Genomic DNA, 21,757 nt, shown 5'->3' with positions numbered 1-21,757 from the left:
AGAAAAAGCACCCGATGAAGATGGAATTTCGGCAGAACACTACAAACATGGGATGGAAGAGTTAACTCCCTTTATAGTACATCTGCTAAATTTAATCTTAACATATTTGGATGTACCAACCTTCCTAAAGACAGGGATTCTAACACCAATCTTAAAGAAAGAAAAAGACAAAACATTACCATCTAGCTACAGAGGAATAACTGTAACTAAAACCTTTGCAAAAATATTACAAAGTATATTGAAGGATAGAGTTGACTCTGTATTTAACAACATACAAAACTCCCTGCAATGAGGCTTTACAGAAGGAGTATCATCACTATGTGCAGCATTCCTCACATCAGAAGCAATCGAAGAAAGTAAGAAATTAAAGATACTGCTGATCTTAATAACTCTTGATGCAGAAAAGGCATTTGACAAGCTAAACCATGAAATACTATTCAACAAACTGTACCATTATGGAATAAAAGGAAAACTCTGGATATTACTGAGAAACGTGTATAAAGGAATGAGCATTAAGGTTAAATGGGAAGGGCAATGTACAGAAGATGTAATGGTGCTACAAGGAATTCAACAAGGTGCAAAACTATCTACAACGCTATATAAATGATACAACAACGTCATACTGGATAGCATATTAAAAAGTGGACTTGGAGCATGTATTGGTGATATACAAGTCCCTGCGCCAACATGTGCCGATGACATTGCTGTTCTGGCAAATAGTACTGCAGATGCACAAGTAATATTAGACTTAGTGCAACACCATACAAGCAGAGATCTAGTCAAAATCAATCCAACTAAATCTGAAGCTGTTCTATACAATGCAAAAGGCTCAAACATATCAACATTGCAATTTGAAGACAATGACATCAATATAACCAATGAAACCAAACATCTAGGTATCAAAAGAAACGAGCAAAACCGTGCAAATATCTCAGAAAGAATAAGAACCGGTAGGGCAACAATATACAGCCTTCTTGGAGCTGGGTTACATGTCAGAAGGGGATTCTCACCCATGGTCGCATACAAGCTATGGAGAACATATGCAGTACCAAGAAGCATATACGGACTTGAGGTGATGAACCTACTTGCAAAAGAAAAGGATATGCTAGAACTGGCAGAGAGAAAAATCCTCCGACAAATTCAAGGGCTTCCAAATAATACAGCAAATATGGCTGTCTATACCCTGGTAGGAGCAGAACCTATTGCCATCACATTAGACAAAAATGTACTTACATTCTTTATGAATATTGTTCGAAATTCAGGAACCATAGAATGTGAAATTCTGCGCCGACAAATAGCATTTTCAGACCAAAAAGGAAAAGACTTTATCAACAGAGTAGAAAAAACTCTATCAAAATACAATTTGAAATCTAGCAGCTACTACATAGAAAATCCACTGAATAAAATCGAATGGAAAAGACTAGTGGGAATAAAGATCAAGGAATACTGGAAAAATGAATGTCATAATGAAAAAATGGAAAAAATATCACTTAAATACATATAGATACAGAACAATCCATTAAATGAAGCTCACAATATATGGAAAAGTGTAAAAAACAATAGTAAAGATGTAAAGGCAGGAGAAATAAAAGCAAGAATAAGTACTCAAACGTACATATTCCAAGCCAAAAGAGCTAAGTTCGATCCGAAAGTTAACCCGATGTGTACAATCTGTGAACAAGGAAATGAAGATCTAGAACATTTTATTCTACACTGCAAAGAATTAGAGCAAATAAGATCTAAATACTGCTCAAAAATTGAACTAACAATGGATGAAATTGATACCTCAACATACAAGAAGATCATACACAAAGGGAATTTACTGCAGCTCATAATGGACTGTACTAGCAAAGACATAAACTGTTACTCAACTGTGTATGAAAGCATTGAAACTCTGGCTAGAAATATGTGTTATGAGATGCACTTGCTGCGCACAAAAAAAGGATAAAAAACTTGATCACAAGTACAGTATAAGCAAACTTTTTAAAATAAAACAGTTCATTACTAATAGTATATCATCTTACTATTTTTTATGACTTATAAGTACATGTATTTAAAAATAAATCTTCTCTTTTTAAAATTGTAAGATATCAGTTATAATTTAAAGAATAATGACAAGATCCCCATATAGTAAATTAAACTGTGAAGAAAATTTATGTATATATATTAGCCTAAATTTTTCCAAACCCCAACCTTTTTACATAAGTCTTATAAAATATAATTTTCATTATAGTTCCCGATGTATATATAGCACTCTATCTAATAATTATAAGTAATTTTAATTTGAGACCATTTTAATTCTTATTTGTAAATATATGCAGTTGTCTCTTAAAATTTTCTTACAACCCAGCACATATGTATTATTATATATCTTTTAAAACTTTATGATGACAATCCTATGAATTAATTATGATATTTATCATTTAGTGATTATCATAACCAAATTAAGTCATCTGTATATAATTATTTGTTTCCTTATGTTTTAAGGTGTACATAGTTGCTAAAACTATACCCTTTGGGTAGTGCTCCACAATTAATGGAGGAATATACAAGAAACTGAACTGAACTAAATTAGTATAAACATAAATAAGTACAATTCTTTTATTTAAAACAATATTTAGCCAAGATATTTCTAATGGTTAAAATCTGTAATCAAACATATACATTTTTTTTTAATTTACAAGTTAATAAATAAATTTTCGTACGTATTGTTATCGTCGTATTTGCTTAACAAAATCGTATTCCCTTATCCTCCTATGCTATGGGGCTCAGTTGGACAATCATGACGATCATGAAAGTTTTTAAAAACTATCATACTATGTTATATAAAATGGCAGTCCCTCCCCAGGAATTCGCAACTAACAAAGATTTTCTAGCTACATCATAGTAAATGGCCTCCGGATAGTTTAAACCATCACTTTGTCGAAGAATAACCTTTCTACTTTTTCCATTACGATTAATAGAGACGACATTGTGAGACTCGTAGCCGACGACAAAAATATCCCCAGTAGTCAAAACAGAAATGGTACAGGGTGAGGCTAAAATGTCGTCATTAAATTGCCAATTTGGGCGACCTTCTAAATCACAACAATTAACGACGCCCCAAAAGTTGCCTGTATAGTATATTCGGTCTTTGTCGACGGTGCAGTAGCAGCCTTTTTCAATGAGAACGTCCACTTCGATTGTTCTTATCCTCATACCAAACAGATTCAGAACTTCTATTCCTTTCTGAAAAACGACTACATATAACTTTCCATCAGAGTACGAGACACCCCAACAGCTTTTCCCAAATTTAATGTCATGGCAAAGCGTGTGCTCGGTAGTGTCAAAAATCTGAAGGGTTCGGTACTTTCCAAATGTAACAGCATACATTTCCGGTTTGATAACAGTTATATCGAACGGGGTATATTGTAACTTTACTTCTTTGTCAAAGGAACCAGTTTGGTGGTGCAATATTAATCTGTTGTTACCCTGATCCACGAAGATTAACTTTCCATTCGGTAATATCGCACAACTTTTAATCCACAGATCTTCTACGCCTCTCTGTATTTGTAAATTCTTCTTCATCATCCATTGGGATTCCATTTCTGTTGAATATCTTACCAAGTCACAGCGTTAAAATACAAGTATCTATTTCAAGTTTCTCCACAGCATGTCATTACTGTCCTTTTCTCAACAAATCAAATCATGTCGTTGATACCTGAATAATGAACCTAGTGTATTAAACAGGGAATTCATGTTTTGCCAATCTTTCAACGATATGGATATATGCATTTGGAAAATAAATAAATGCAACATTTTACAGTTTTGTACAATTTGTGTTAATGCAAAGCCTTTTGATATGTTCAGTTTTTAGCTCACCTGGCCCGAAGGGCCAAGTGATCTTTTCTCATCACGTGGCGTCCGTCATCCGTCGTCCGTCGTCGTCGTTAACGTTTTACATTTTGAACTTCTTCTAGAGAACCACTGACTGGAATGAAACCAAATATGGCATGAATGTTCCTTATAAGGTGTTGACCAAGTGTTGTTACTTTGTAGCCGATCCATCATCCAAGATGGCCGCCAGCGGGGGACTAAGTTTAACATAAGACCCTATGGGAAATGCATACAAATGACTTCTTTTAGAGAACCACTGAATGGAATGAAACCAAACATGGCATGAATGTTCCTTATAAGGTGTTGACCAAGTGTTGTTACTTTGTAGCAGATCTATCATCCAAGATGGCCGCCAGCGGGGGACTTAGTTTAACATTGGACCCAATGGGAAATGCATACAAATGACTTCTTTTAGAGAACCACTGAATAGAATGAAACCAAACGTGGCATGAATGTTCCTTATAAGGTGGTGACCAAGTGTTGTTACTTTGTAGCAGATCCATCATCCAAGATGGCCGCCAGCAGGAGACTAAGTTTAACATAGGATCCTATGGGAAATGCATACAAATGACTTCTTTTAGAGAACTACTAAATGGAATAAAACCAAACATGGCATGAATGTTCCCTATGAGGTGCAGACAAGTGTTGTTACTTTGTAGCAGATCCATCATCCAAGATGGCCGCCAGCGGGGGACTTAGTTTAATATAGGACCCAATGGGAAATACATACAAATGTCTTCTTTTAGAGAACCACTCAATGGAATGAAGTCAAACAAAGCATGAATGTTCCTACTGACATGCTGACCAAGAATTGTTACTTTGTTGCCAATCCATCAACCAAGATGGGGACTTAGTTTAACATAGGACCCTATGGGAAATGCATACAAATGACTTCTTTTAGAGAACCAATGAATTGAATGAAAGCAATCATAGCATACATGTTCCTTTCTAAATTCTTAATGAGGTGCTGGCCAAGTGTTGTTACTTTGTAGCCAATTTTTTTCTTTTTATATGATTTCAAAAACCCAAGTAGAATCAGGTGAGCGATACAGGCTCTTGAGAGCCTCTAGTTTCAAAATGTATTCGCAACTGGTATGGACGATTAGTGCTTCGCATTCGTCATGAACTTCTGAATATATGACCTTTTAAAATAGATTTGTGTTTATTGTCTACGTAGTGTGTGGTCCGTATAACACTTATCAATTCAAAATTTAAAAAAGTTTTCAAATTTTAGATTTTTGAAATTTTAGCATCATGATATCAAATCTTGACGTGCATATAGTCTTGAGATTTTTTATCACTTTTTGATTCGACTGAGGTGACTGAGATTCCATTAACATACATGTACATCTATTGTTGATCTCTATAGTTAGTTGTCTTTTGTCGTATTTAATGGATTTTGTTGGATATCGTTGTCTTACAATCGTGTTTTTTTTTCATAAATAAAGGCAACAGTAGTATACCGCTGTTCAAACTCATAAATCCATGGACAAAAAACAAAATCGGGGTAACAAACTAAAACTGAGGGAAACGCATTAAATATAAGAGGAGAACAACGACACAACACTACAATGTAACACATACAGAAACGGACCAAGCATCAGACAAAATCCCACGAGAAAAACAAATATAACATCAAAACCAAATACATGAATTTGGGATAGACAAGTACTGTGACACGTCTTATCACAATGTGAATTTACACTCAAAATTAAGAGAAAACATACGACGCAACGTTAAAATGTAACACACACAGAAACGAACTATAATATAACAATGGCCATATTCCTGACTTGGTACAGGACATTTTTAAAGAAAAAAATGGCGAGTTAAACCTGGTTTTGTGGCATGCCAAACCTCCCCTTTCATAGCCATGTGAAACACAACATTAAAATGACAACTCAACACCATAGGACTACAATATAAATAGATTGGAGAATACAATTGACAAAGAAACACACGAACAACAGCCAACAAAAGGCAACAAGTTGAAAATTTTAATACGTCAGAAGTGCATTTTATCCACACAAGGTCCACCAGTGACGCCCAGATACAAAAGTTTGGAAGCCGAAACAAGCACAAAGTCGAACAGCATCGAGGACCAAAAGATCAAAAAAGTTGTGCCAAAAACGGCAAGGGTTTTCTGTTAGTTACCAGAACATCCTTATTATTTAGAATAATTTATACTTTTGCAAACAGTAAATTTATAAAATTATAACACTTATATTATCATTACATTATGATTATTGTATTGTAAAAGCATAGACTATTAACCGAACAATCATTTTAAATTGATCACAATGCAATAAAAAAAACAATTGAAGGAAAATACTGTGTTTTACGAGACATTCAACCCCAGTCTCCCCTACATAACAAAATATATACCTTTTTGACTTTTTTGGTTCAATAATTAATGAAAGTGAAATGGTGAAATAAGAATTCGCTTTTATCATACAGTAAAGTTCAATTTTGTCAAACTAAGGTAAGAAACATGCAAGTGAATAATTCGACCTCATGGAATCCGTATCATGTTAACTTCAATTTAACCCCTTATAACTACTGAGAGATGGATTACACATGAGTTATGCATGTTCGGTTATTAAAAGAAAGGAATGTCAACAATGTCACCAGACCTGTCTTGATCTGGCATGTCGATAGTTTCTAGTAGTCCTTTGTTAATGTATCATTGTCATTTAACTTAATTAGTTTCTTTTGTTACTTATTCTGACATTGGACTCGGACTTTTTTTAAACTTAGTTTTACTTGCATATTCCTATGTGTTTCTTTGTTCTACATTGGCTAGAGGTATAGAGGGAGGGTTGAGATTTCACACAACACGTGTAATCCTGCCTCATTTTCGGCAATTAGATGGCGTCCATACTAAAATACCTAAGAAATTCTGCTATATATTATCTTGTATATATGCATTGTTAACTGTTTATAATTAATTTTGAATATGTGTTTTAGTATGTTATGAATCAAATATTGGAATTTGAGTCAAATTTGTGAATATGATTTTAGATTTTGATAGCTAGTACACCTTTAAATTATTACCAATTTGAAATCAAAATATGCTATTGTATTGCAAACTGGATGAGTCCTTGCATGGTTCTTGTACATGGTGTATGCTATTTGTAATTCAAATAATTATACATAAATTTTCATAAAAAAATTACCTGTTATCATTGTTCGTCTTCGAAAGAATTAAAGGTAGATATTTAAAAAGCAAATATTATATGACACTTTTTGTGATTTAAAATCAAACAATCGGCATGTAGATACAAAACAAAGAAATGTTTCACGCATATTGGTTCTCATAACTATTCAATATCAAATATCACTGTCAGCAGGTGTATAATTAAATTATATTGTGCAACACCTTTCTTGTGTAAACTGATCTGCATAAATTAATTTCTGTATGCATATTGATTGAGCTCAACTTTTCGATCTAGTATTCAAACTGTCCCAAATTCTGCTGCATGCAGCAGACTAAAATGCATTGTGACCTGCAATGTATAAAGCACGTGTATATTTGCATAATTTGCCTACACGTACATTGGAAGTTTCAAAACTGAGAAAAAAAAGTATACGTGATACTTGATAAGAATGTAAAAGCTTTCAAAATGTATATACACCATAATTTACACACCTTTGTCTTTACAATTCGTCGATATATATATTATAACTCACTGAATGAGAAGAAATTAAAAAAAAAGATGCAATACCACATCTTGACAATTGAGGTCAGAATTTGGCATGTCAGTATACATGTACGTAACTGCTGGTAGTGTCCGTTGTTAATTTTAATTAGTTATCATTGTCATTTTGCATAGTTTCTTCAGTTACCAGCTTATAGTTACGATACTGTTGTCAGGTCATTAAAAATTGCATATTTTGGCGTTAATATTGATTCACTTATAGGGTCTTTGCATCGGAACTAAACACATTTTTTATTAATAAACCAGTTGTTGGCATGACACGGGTTATGTTCTTCTCATATATGTTATGATGACATGATACTAAACCCTAACGGGGAGGATTGTGCCTGATGATCATATTATGAAGACATAATTTTTCAATCAGTTTAATTGAAGTCAAGAGCTGGCATGGCAGTTAACTGCTAGTAGTCTGATGTTATTTATGTATTATTGTCATTTTGTTTATTTTCTTTGGTTACATCTTCTGACATCAGACTCGGACTTCTCTTGAACTGAATTTTAATGTGCGTATTGTTATGCGTTTACTTTTCTGCATTGGCTAGAGGTATAGGGGGAGGGTTGAGATCTCACAAACATGTTTAACCCCGCCACATTTTTGCGCCTGTCCCAAGTCAGGAGCCTCTGGCCTTTGTTAGTCTTGTATTATTTTAACTTTTAGTTTCTTGTGTACAATTTGGAGTTTAGTATGGTGTTCATTATCACTGAACCAGTATATATTTGTTTAGGGGCCAGCTGAAGGACGCCTCCGGGTGCGAGAATTTCTCGTTGCATTGAAGACCTGTTGGTGACCTTCTGCTGTTGTCTGCTCTATGGTCGGGTTGTTGTCTCTTTGGCACATTCCCCATTTCCATTCTCAATTTTATATTCTAAAATAACGGACTCGGATTTCTCTTAAACTGAGATTTACTGTGTGTATGGCTGTGTGTTCGTTTATCCCGCATTGGCTAGAGGTATAGAGGACGATTGATATGTCACAAAACAAGTTGCATTTCAAGTTTGCGCCCGTGTCCCAAGTCAGGAATATCTGGCCATTGTTAGTCTTGTATAAAATTGAGAATGTATGTTTATTTCGGTTTATTTATAATTCTAAGGGTTTAGTGCGACTTCTATTTTCTATGGACTAGTACACTTTTTTGTTTAGTGACCAGTTAAAGCCCTCTGTCGGGATTTCTTGATGTGTTGAAGACCCGTTTGTGGCTTAAATTTGGGATGTTTTCTGTTCTTATAAGCGACTTTGGTTGGATTGTTGACTCTTTGACACATTCCCCGTTAAGATTCGTTAAACGTTCTAAATTTTATCAAACAGACGGTCCATAAATGTAAGCACTTCTTCTGGAGGTATAACTACTGGCTGTATATATATAATGTCCTTCAGGTGGTATACTGAGGGGGCCAGGTTCACCCGATCCTGTTATGTTAGCTACTACTATCAGGAATCTATTAGTGATGTTAGTGTGGTAGTACCACTAACAACGGCCGACTTTCATACTGTACAGTACAGATGTTACCACTGATAGCACTAACAACATATACTTTGATTCCGCTTATCATCCGGATTTGTTTTAGAATATTCAGCATCAGAAGCCATCCAATGAAAGCCTTCCTTGCAATTTAAAAACCATTCCATGGAAGTATAAAAAGCACGAATATTTAATTTTCGACATTTGTTACAGTTTCAGATCTGCAGTAAAAATGATGGTAACTTAAAGACCTTACACTTCTGATAAATATCATTTACATAATCACTCTGCATATTCATTTATTCTATCAATTTCGAAAAGAAAAGCACAGTCAGCATTGTGCCTTTATTATTTTCTAATTTACCCATTACATAGAACGCATTGACTCATTGTAAAGATTTATCAAAACGTCTCCTAATTGACAATATTCAAATACTTTTTCTCAGATTTTTGTTAAATATGCTGTACAGTATGATAATCAAGGCCTAATAAAATCATTAATAAGATTTTAAAATGATGCAGCCTGAAGTGAAGTTCAAATGAGTTTAGTGTCTTTACTTTCTTAGATGTTTATTGATAGTCATCTTTCATAATCTCAGACTTCTCAGTGTGCTGTCTAAAACGGGAGTCCGTTCAGTGACGTTATGATAGATTCGTGTTCGCAATATTGATCAATTCCAGTGTTGAACATGTATAAGGATGGCTCCATGATAAAACTCTTATTCGTTAATAACAATATTTATATATCTTAGATAACTAAGGGTTAAATCTGCTTATTATTCGTGCAATGCCATACACGTAATTTTCGTCCGTTGTCGGTTTTTGGGTATTACGGATAACGTAAATCATCTATATCATTTATGCGTTTTATAGACACAGGTTGACCAATTTTAAAACCACATTCAATGAATTGAATAGTTGGAAACTTTGAAGGCAATTTGTACATAATTTCACAGTATGGACACAATTTTATAGATGTGAGATCAGGACTTATATAAACGTCCCTAGTCAGATGGAGAAATATATTCAATAAAATTAAAAGTAATAGTCATCACTCTAGAAGTACCAAATAAGTTTAGTTCTGTTACAGACTCAGTGACTGGTCATGGAGATCATCTTTAGAAATAAATAGTTTAAAATGTTGCTATTTAGTGGAGGATCGTGATGCACATATTTGAAATGTAGACAGATGTATGATTTAAGTGTAATGTAACCATAGATGTTACATCTAACTCAGTACATGTAACTGTTATTCTAGTTATGTACATGGAAATGGAGAATTTTTAAAAAAAACTATGGATGTTACTGGTGGAAAGTTTAAAGAAAAATCATTGTAATTCTTAATATCAAAGTTTTGATGTGATAAAGACAACAATAATATAAACTATAACAATAACTTAGTTACTTACTGCAGAAGAAGGCTTGATGACACAGATACTAAAAGATCTAAACTAGAAATCAGTAAAAGATAGAAGAAGAGAAAACAAAAATATATTGCTACACTAAATGGTAAAGCAAACATCCCAATGACACACATTGTATCAAACACCAGGAACAACCATAAAACATGTAGAGACAAATTTTACATATATATCATGTATGCAAGAACAGATACTACTAAGTACATCTTCATACCAAACACCATCAGAGATTGGAACATTTTAGACCCACTTATTTTTGAAAACTCAGCACACTCTAAGGATAGCTCCTCACCACTCACAGATCTTATTAGAACCTGATGCTAAGATTAAATTTAGACACTTGACACATTAGTGGTGCATACATTTAAATGTCGTAATGTGTAGCACCTTGACTGATGAAGATGTTTACTGTGGATATTTTTTTTTGTTTTTTATTTATATGAATAATTAGACCTCACCCTGTCTGTTTGTCCATATTTCGATCTTGTAAGCACTACTATTCCTTAATGGATGAACCAATATTGATGAAACTTTACACAATTGTAGTACACAACCTGAAGATGTGCAAGAAGGAAAATATTTCTGGTTGGAATTATTTCAAGGGAGATAACTGAATTTACTTAGTTTAATATAGCAATAAATGGCAACAAGTCTTGTAAGTGTAATTACTCCTAAATGTTTATCAATATTGATGAAACTTTACACAGTTGTTGTACACAACCTGTAGATGTGCACATAGGCGGATCCAGGGGGGGGGGGCTGGGAGGCCGGGCCCCCCCTTTCGTGGGAAAAATTTGGTTGATTATATAGGGAATCACTGAAGCATGACTGGAGCGGGCCCCCCTTAGGTCACTCAGCGGGCCCCCCTTATGAAAAGTTCTGGATCCGCCACTGGTGCATAAAGGAGGATATTTCTGGTCAGATTTTTTCAAGGGAGATAATTGAAATTACTTAGTTTAAAAACCACAATATGTGGCACTAGGTCTTGTAAGTACAACTCCTCCTAGATGGCTGTAGCAATATTTATGAAACTTAACACAGTTCCAGTAAATAAAAAGATAATGTTCATAAAGGAAGATATTCTTGGTCTTAAATATGTAAAGGGGGATAATTTACTTACTTTATATAGATTATATTTAGATGTAGTTATTTTTTTTTTGTTTCTACACACTTACATAGAATATGCAAAGGAGATACAATAAGATATCTCTAATCATTATTTATTTTATATGTTCTTTCAGTTTAATATAGCAGTATGTAAATGTATGTGTATTCCTTTTCTTTAAACTCATCAATAGTAGTTGAACATTCATTCTGTGTCAGAAACCTGTACTGTGTTAAATATTTAATCACAATCCAAATTCAGAGCTGTGTCAAGCTTGAATACAGATTAGTAAATATGCCATACTGCCATGGGGGTATCCTTTGTGAGTTGACTCACAGCTTTATGCAATACTCATAATCCATAAATACTACCCACACTCAACTGTGTCCACTCTTTTGAATGCTTAAATCATAATAAGTGGTGCTTTTAACTTTACATTTATATGTTGAAATGTGTTTATTGGTTAAATTACATGTATTGAATGTTTTCCAAATATAAACATGAATATTTCTAATAGTGTACATGTCATACTTAACTTTCTTAAGACACGATACATGCATGTATCACTTTAACTTTTTACTGATAATCTACAAACTTTTCAGATGTTCATGAAGATGATTTCAGAGAAGATATTGATTTTTATTTGAATGTGTTATAAATGTTCAGTACTTTAAGCTACATGTATATGAACACTGAACTGTACATATTATCGCACTTTAAATTTTTATGAATGCACAGGCCTGAATACCTTAATCAGTACAAAGATTAATACAACTACGTACATTTGTGTAATTGTATTTATATATATATATATATAATAATTAAAAATGAATGTGATGATAGCTTAATTTATCTTCAACGTTCAACTTGAAATCAAAGCTTCATTCAAATTTGTTGGGAATATTCAAATGACTAAGATACATGTACATGTGTATATATGTTCCGGACCATATGAGTATTATGACCATATGCATATGCTCATATGGTCCGACCATACGGGTATGGTCATGGCCGTACGCGTATGGTCCGGTTTACCAAAACGATGAATATAGAAATCTATAATAATATTTTTTTTAGGTATGACCCTTCGATTTAAAAAAAATGAGATTTTGATAATGATTTCTTTTAGTTTTTGAGTAAAATGGTCGTAATTGTTACACGATTAATTAATTAATTAAATAAAGTGAAGACGAATGACCAAGTGAATTTTACTCACAAACAAATTATATTGACCACAATTAAACATGGTCATTATCCTGCACAAATTTTTGAAAACCTTTAATTTAACAAAGACTGTTAGGGAAAATACTCTGGTGGTATGACACTGCAATGTCTTCTTAATAAGTGGTATGCAGTCAATTTGAATAAAAGAATGTCAGGGCTAAACTTAATAAATAAACCTTGTTTAAGAAACTTAAAATTTAATGTGCCAAAATTCACTACATATTGCATAATTCTGTAAGGGCTATTTCATTAAAATGTGTGTGGGAGGGTAGGTCAATAGAAGTTGAACTATTGAATGTGGGTGATGCGAGCCTGACCAGAGAAATAATTAGAGATACCTGTAGTTCGACTCATTTACCAGAAGATTGGCAGATCAAGGAACACAACTCTTACTTGGCTTTGTAAGGCTAAAATAAGTCTCAATAGATATTGGATGGAGATTGAAATAGTCTATTTGCCAATTAACGACTTCGATTCCGTGCTTTAAAATTTCCACTCTAAGTGAAGTAATTCAATCAAAAATTAGATAACGTGACAACGGATAAGACGTCTGATTTACTGAACAAACCCTTATAAAATCGGCATCTTGTAATGTAAAATCTATTTATATTTTAAACAAAACAAATTTAAAGATAAAATGTCCCTATTATTTCTACCAGTTACACCAAAGATGAAGTTTTGAAACCGTACAGGTCAAGAGAAAATGATTTTTACATTTGGTTAGTTAACGTTGGAAATCGCCGAGCTTGTCCGGGGCTAGAGTAACTCCCCTTTGCATGAAGTGTAAAATTCAAAGTCAAATTCGGGAATTCTGTGCTAATTGGCAAGTGGGCTATTGAGGATTAAGATGGATGTATCATAATCTATTCTTTTATCATATTAATTAAGTTATATGCTTTTTGTATCTTGGTTATTTTTTAGTATAGTTTAATACAATTGTTTTTTGGTTTAAACTTAGTTGTCAGTCCACATCATAATTTTTTAACTTGTTTCAAGTATAAATGTTGTACAATGTATGTGTTTCCACACTTTTATTCCTGATGTTGTGACCTTTTTAATTTGAACTCCTTCATTGAGATCTTAGCGTGATTTAAAGTTGAAAGGGTTGACATATACAAGTGCATGATCACAGCTAATTGATAAAAAAATAATTTTAATAAATTTCATATAATCTATAACAATGAATTGCTAATTAATTATATGAAGGTGAATAAAGAGAATCTTCTATAAAACATATAAGGGAAAAGAATGTCAAAAATCAATACAGTGGTCAATGATCAGAAATTAAATTACATTTGTCAGATTAACTGGGCAAGCCATTTAAATCCTGAGATCATGATTGACGTGTGTATTTAATAAAGATAAAAAACGCGATTTTAAATGTGTTTTTTGAACTGGGAACTATAATTTTAGTTTGAGTAACATGATGTTTCGACTCATGAAATACATATATTTATATGGAGCAAAGTTTGGTAGTATGAAAACTTTCGACTTGAGCGAGTTCAAGACAACGAGTGTAAACTGTACCTTGAGATGACTTTCTAGACTGCAAGCAATGTCATACATTATATACAAGGGATCCTTGTCATCACTATTTTCTTCTTCCAATAACTTTCGCAATAAGTAAACTGCATATCCAAGTCTAAAAGGTTAAAAGTACAAATCAATTTTGTATTGGTATAATCAAGCCACAATTCAATTCAAATTTCATATATGCTTCAATTAAAAAAATTTCAACGAGGGTTCTACAGTGATCAAAAATGCTTTCATTTGGTTCTAAAATAACCGAACTAGTTTATTCATTAACAAAGCTACAGCAGTGTAGCAATTATGAACTATTTTTTAAAATATGTACCACTTATTGTATGTTCTCTCATTGAATAGAACAGAAATAAATAAAAACTGCTGTCTTTTTGGTTTATATATGTATGGTGATTTGTCTGGTGAACTGCTATTATTTTACCAAAAATAGACACAATATCCAAGCTTGATACAGGTCTGAATTTGGATTGTGATTAATATATTTTTTTGCAGTTGTATAAAACTGAAATAATTGTTAATTACCTTTCACCATGTTTCAGACTGAAGAAATACTTTGGGAATTCATGTCTACATGTAGACCCAAATACAGCTGTTTCTGCTAGCTTCTTATTCTTATTCTTAGACCGGAGATGGTTTCCGGCTTGAAAGTCATTACACTCCTATGAAATAAAAATTAATAATCCTTAAATTCTGTAAAACAAGAATGTGTCCATAGTACACAAATGCCCCCCTCGCACTATCATTTTCTATGTTCAGTGGACCGTGAAATTAGGATTGGACTTTATAAAAAACTACCTTGACAAAAAACTTTAACCTGTGAGATGGACGAACAGACCAGAAAACATAATGCCCCTCTACTATCCTATTTAAGATTATTTCTCCAATATTGTCCAACTTTATTGATGATTCCAAAAGTCAGTTTTATGAGATTTAGATTTATCTTTTTCAAAGTTACCCATACTATTTGATTTTAACGCTTAATCCACAGTAACAAATAAATCAATTTACTTGTGGGTTTTAAAAAAATGTTATAAATATAGATTCTACCAATGCATCAACAGTCAGGGGACTTACTGAAATAAGTGATTTTTAAATCACTTATTTGAGTAGCAAAATCGAAGTTTTGTCACAAATTGTGATTTTGTAGTTTTACTAAAATTTTAAACACATAGGTTTAAATAATATTTTTTCATTTGTAAAATTGAAAGAAAATGAATTTTTTGCTTCTTTTAAGTAGCAAGGTTTATGCCTTTGATGCTATCATTTAGCTAAAAAATCTATTTTAGTTGAAAAAATGCTGTAATAATGGCTGTACATAATGAACTGATACTTTCTTAAAAGATTTTTCCCAGCAGTGGGAGTATTTTTCCTGTAAAGTTCAAGGTTTCATCTTTCAGATTATGTAATAAAATTCTACTGTTCGCGATAAAAATTTCACTGTTCGGGGGTGTTGAAATTAGTGGGGGTTATTAAAATAATGATACTTAAAGAAGTGATTTTTGGGAAGGAAATTGAGGTATGATACTTAAACAAGTAATTTTTATGTCATTATCCTAGATTCAGTACAAGGTCATCACCTGAAATGACCTGGCCATCCTAGACAACACAGATGTTGGTTCTGATAAGTTTAGAAACATAATTAGTCCCTGGATCATTAGTATTCTATATTTAAAGCTACAGTTAAATTAAATCACTTCTTCTAGTGATTATTTTGTACTACTTAAATAGGTGATTATTAAAGAAAGACAACTCTAACTTCCAACCTTTATGGAAATAATGTTACTTGAATCAGTGATTTAGAAAATCACTCATTTAAGTAAGTCCCCTGACTGATCAAGTGTGAAACGATATTTATCCACTCGAGACAGTTTAATTTTCAAATTTAAAACTTGAGGCTTGCTGAGTGTTTAAAATATTTAAAATTTAGACGAAATTTAGTCAAAATTGATACTTTCTTTACAATGTTCTGCAAAAAGTTGTGTTCTTTAAATGTGACGTCATCAGGCATGGTCGCCTTTTTTCATGACGTCACAATAGAAAAATTCTAGAGAAAGCAAGAAAATGTGACGTCATAATGGAAATTCGACCAATGAAGTATTGAGATCAAATGAACCACACGTTGATTAAATTTTGATAATCAATGGGTTGAGAAAGGGATAAATTGCAGAAGAATTAGAGAAAACTATTTACCACATCAGGCTTTCCCCTGTCTTCGTAATAATTGCCCATAAAGGCATCTACTGAAGCCTGGTCCAAGAAAAATTTATTGCTGTGTTTTGGTTCTGCCCACTGCTTGCCAGATGATGCCTTCCTAACTAGCTGGAAATCAGCATCAAAACTGTATATCTTTGGCAATGTCTGAAATATATTCAATTCATCATCATAATGTTTAGCTGAATTTGAATTCATCAATACATATATGCACAAAAAAAACATTCATTAATCAAACAAGGTTAACCTATTTTTAAATAAAAATCTGATATTTTCCCAGGTGTTTTCATACTATTATTCCTATATTATGGATATTACTTAGTTGCTGACACTTGTAAATGATAAAGTATAAGATGTACCAAGTCCCTAGCCATTATGTGGGAATTTCAGTCTTAAAAGAGAACTGGTCACCACTGGTTCACCAAAGCACATTGTGTATGATTTGGAAAATTGGCTTGATCTTCTGATTGTATTATATTCCATTGTGATAATTGATTTTCAACTCCAGTTCGAATATTTCAAACACAAACTATATTGTTTTTGTTGCTTTTTGGTTAATCCAAAAAATATATAGAATGTTTTTGTTCAGCACTGAAAATTAGTCTTTCTTTATACATATACCTTTCTTTTTTTTCTACAAGGATGCAAAAGACAAGTAAAATCATTTAATCATATATAATAAATCATAAATCTAAATAATGTAGTGAAATAAAAATTAAAAGAAACTTACTGAAAAACAAGCTGGACATTCAGTTCCATTATCTAACTTGTCTGGAAATTCAGTTCTTTGGAAGAAGTTCCTGAATTCTGCAAAAGTCTCGGTCATAAGAGACTTGTAGATGTCTAACACCTAAAAATTACACCAGATTAAAGTTCTTATCTTCTTCTCGCAATCGTCAATATTAAAAAAAGTTCATATAAACTAAACAAGCCTGTTTTTATTAATTTGTTTAACATACAAGATTTGTGTTTTTTTACTTTTAACTTCTGACATATTAAGACAAGGATCATTTGACATTATACTTACCAAGGATAAATTTGATCTTAAATATTTATTCATGGCTTTCTTTTGGTGTTGTACCCTTTATTCTTGCAATAGCATATATGTATATTGATAATTATTGGTTTTTATAATCTAAATTTTAATCCATAATTGTTCAATATATATAAATGGCACCAAATCACATGGTATTCAAAACTGTACAGAAAAAAATCTATTTGTCAGGAAATAGAACATTGTTTAGAATCAGTTCATTCACAGTATCATAGAGTAACAAACAATGTGAATATGTTCATAAACAAACCTGAAAGTTGACATAATTTCTCTGGTATTTAGAACTTCTAAATTTCAACGCCTCACAAAATCCTTTGCAGGAGACATGACACTCTATGAGTAGTCCATATAACCACTTGAGTAGTTCCATGTCAAATGCTAGTTTAGGAAACTTAGTGGTTGAAGGCCACAGTCTGTATTTCACCAATGTAACAGCTTCTGGTTCACATTTGCAAAACTGGATGTTGCGTTTATGCTGTCTTCCTAAAAAGGTAAACAAATATTTTTTACTATTTCAAAAACATAAATAAGTTGATAAAACTAGTATAAATGCTAAATTTTGCTGCTGCTAAATTATTTTATATAAATATACATATTAACCAAGACAATGTGTCCCCAGTACATATTCTGGAACCCATTCATCATTTGTTCTTCATGTGAACACTATTTTATATTGTTTATGTAAAGGAACTATGAACATTTAACCGTTAAATACAGTACTAAGTCACACTATCTTTTTCAATGTAAAGTCGTGTTCAGAACAATAAAAATGTTTTTATTAGAAACATTATACTTTAGGTTTTTCTTTGTTTCAAAGTGAAGAGTGATTTCCTTTTTTTTCAACTAGTATACATCATTTTTTTTTGTACATTAGGATCTTGGGGCCTGCTCAAGACCTCCTCTGGGTGTGTGATTTCCCACATGTTGAAGACCCATTGGTGGCCTTAAGTTGTATATACATTTTGTTGTACCTTTGACATATTCCAAGTTTCCTCAATGCTCATAAACTTTGTTATTTGGCCTTTCAATTATTTTGATTCAAATGTCACTGATAAGTCTTTTATAGACAAATCATCATCATCATCATGTCTGTTGTAATATAAATTGTAAGCCTGGCACCTTTGATATGTATTTCCATTATTATTCAATATGTGCCGGTCCCTAGTCAGTGGTTGTCATTTGTTGCTGTGTTACATATTTGTTTTTCCTTCATTGTTTTGTACATTTATTAGGCTGTTAGTTTTCTCGTTTGAGTTGTTTTACATTTGTCATTTTGGGGCCTTTTATAGCTGACAATGTGGTATGGGCTTTGCTCATTGTTGAAGGCTTTATGGTGACCTATTTGTTAATTTCTGTGTAATTTGGTCTCCTGTGGAGAGTTGTCTCATTGGCAATCATGCCACATCTTCTTTTTTACACATACATGTGTACTATACTGTAACTTGATAAGCAATACATTAATTTAACATACCTTTCACATCAATAATTACAATACTCTTAAAATAATTGGAATCACAATCACTGTGTGATGACAAGATCCATGAAGGTGTTTTTAAGACAGCCCCAACAAATGCTTCATTCTGTAATAATCATAAAAAAACAATGTATTCAAAAAAATACATGAAAACAAGAAAATATTAAAAATTAAAAAAATGTTTTTTTTTCAAAAAGTTAAGCTATAAATGCTGCTTAAGTGCATGAAGGGTAGAATCTTCATATATATAAAAACTAACCTTTTTTGATACTATAATTTTAAATATGAAAAACAGTCAATTAGATTATGTGTTTATATATAATCAAATGTGCTCTTTTCTTAACTGACAATACTAAAATATTCACCAGACCAACAAAAAATCAGGCTAGTGGATCCATTCACCAATAATAAGAATAAATATGTTAATCAATGTTTTTACATTTGGCAATGTTACATGACCATGACAATAATACACTCATTTCAAGTTTAAGAATAATAAATAAAAATGGGGACATCTTCATGTCCAATAGAACAATATGTTCCATATTTCTTTGAATTGTGCAAACATGATTTCATAAAAAAAAATTCAAACAGTAAGTATTGCTTACCCTCCATGCTTCAAACATATGCAAATGTGGATACTGGTGTCTCCTGTATAAGCAGTCTTCACAGACCATTTCCCATGGTGTGCAATCAATGCACTTGAAAAGTTGGGCCTCTTTTTTGCACTCATGGCAGGAAACAGTTGATGGTGCTTCTGTACTGATAAAGGCCTCATACATATCATCCCTAATGGTACTCCAATCATGCAAGCGTTGTTCCTTTAGAGATAAATATGTACGCTTCCCTGTAGAAAAAAATAAACATATAAACACCAGAACCAAGTGTTAATACCATTGGTAATGCATACGATACATTTTACACATACAAGTAGGTGGTTCAATGGCCTTTATCTACAAAAATAGTCTACAAAACTACAAAGCCATAATTTTCAAAAATCAAATCAACAAAGCTAGCAGAAAGGAATATAAACTTAAATTTGTACTGCAAGCATTATTTCATTCCACCATGTTTTTACACTAGAGAATAATGTTTGTAAATAGTGTGAAAACGTCGTTCTTGATATATGTCGTTGTTTTGTTTATGTTAGACTGGTTAATTATGTACATAACTCAATGTTATGGATTTGAATAGTCCCGTTATTCCACGCTTCATACAAAATGTAGTTCAGATAACGCTTTTAAACCCCAATAAATTTACAAAATGAAGCATTCAATTCTTAAATAACATAACTCCTTGTAGACAACTCACAATACCAAAATTCAGCTCAATATCTAAAAGCACTTATAAAAGTAAATGAAAAACATTATTTTCACCAAATTTTCAGATTAAAAGCATTTTAATTTTTAATGGCATAATTTCAGCATAATCAGTGGAACAGAAAGGATGAGGGGGGTCAAACACATCAAGTTCATTAATAAATAAAAAAAGATGCAATTCTAACCATACAGTACAATACAGCGAAGCCAATACAGTAACAATACAACTTATCTTCTATTCCACAGGGGACAATGACAATGATACAATCATAATTAAGTCATTTAACAATATTTCACAAACAATACAATTTGATGAAAAAAACAGTGAATCATACTAGCATATATATATCAAAATTAAACAGACACCTTTAAAATAAGCGGGTTTTGTGCAGCACGATACTCAGGGGAAGTGAAAAAAAGGGGGGGGGTACAAAATGTTGGTTTTATTGATTGATTTCCCTGCTAGGGGAGACACCTAGGGACAGTGCTAAAGATTAAAACAAGTAAAAATCTTCCCGTTACCAAATATCTCACTACAAATAATTTAAAGCATTTAATGATCAAACCAAAAAAGAAAAAAGAGGTCAAATCTCCGCAATTTTATAAAAATCATGATTACGAATCCTTTTTACATACCTGTTTTAGCATCAGGTTGAATTTCATTCATCATTTCTTCTATTGCTGAAGAACCTGGCATGGCTACAGAGAGTACAGATGATAAAGATGTGGAAGTTTCACCAAATGACTTTGCATGATGCTGTAGGTCAGAAACTTCTCCCTCATCAGCTTTCACACCACGAAAGTGTTTAGAGAAAACGACCTTTTTTGAACTTTTCCCAGAATGAAATCTTGCAGACAAGAACGCTTTTCTTTTCCGAATCACAACCATCTTAGAAGAAGTAGTAGTGAAAGTAGTAGATAGCGTGTAAAAAGTTGAAACGGCTGCTGAAAATGGCGGTTCAGGGCTTCCAACGTTAAACCACGGGCGTTGAACCACGTGTGTGCGTAAGTTTTGATCCGGTAGACGGAGGGTTTCATCTCCGGATATGGTATCCTGTCTTTTGTTAGCGCTAACAGCAGTTATATCTGTACTGTACAGTATGAAAGTCGGCCGTTGTTAGTGGTACTACCACACTAACATCACTAATAGATTCCTGATAGTAGCAGCTAATATAATAGAATTGGGTGCCAGGTTAACTTGTTGTCAAAATTTAGGTATCATACTTATCTTAATTAATCTATAACAAAACCTAATTAATCGAACAAGTCAGGTTACATCTGTTTTATTCATTCGTTGAATTTGGTTTTGAATTTGTTAGTCTGACCAACAAATTCAACGATTCAATGAATTA

The 21,757-nt window shown here is 32.7% G+C and overlaps 2 protein-coding genes across 2 annotated transcripts; both read right to left on the bottom strand.

The window, feature by feature from the left end:
- Nucleotides 1–2,811: 2,811 nt before the first annotated feature.
- LOC139490195 (uncharacterized) lies at nt 2,812–3,585 on the bottom strand. The gene has a single exon (XM_071277045.1). The coding sequence runs from the start codon at nt 3,583–3,585 to the stop codon at nt 2,812–2,814; it is 774 nt and encodes a 257-aa protein (XP_071133146.1).
- Nucleotides 3,586–16,185: 12,600 nt separating this feature from the next.
- LOC139489105 (uncharacterized) lies at nt 16,186–21,433 on the bottom strand. Its single transcript, XM_071275234.1, has 6 exons — nt 21,042–21,433; nt 19,695–19,933; nt 19,084–19,192; nt 17,863–18,095; nt 17,289–17,408; nt 16,186–16,705 (listed from the first exon to the last, which is right to left on the bottom strand). The coding sequence occupies exons 1-6, from the start codon at nt 21,292–21,294 to the stop codon at nt 16,520–16,522; spliced, it is 1,140 nt and encodes a 379-aa protein (XP_071131335.1). The 5' UTR covers nt 21,295–21,433; the 3' UTR covers nt 16,186–16,519.
- Between the last annotated feature and the right edge of the window lie 324 nt (nt 21,434–21,757).

Source organism: Mytilus edulis, chromosome 9 (assembly GCF_963676685.1).
Source record: "Mytilus edulis chromosome 9, xbMytEdul2.2, whole genome shotgun sequence".
Lineage (NCBI taxonomy): Eukaryota > Metazoa > Mollusca > Bivalvia > Mytilida > Mytilidae > Mytilus > Mytilus edulis.
The sequence above is the reverse complement of the archived record's forward strand: the minus strand, read 5'-3'. Positions and strand labels throughout refer to the sequence as shown.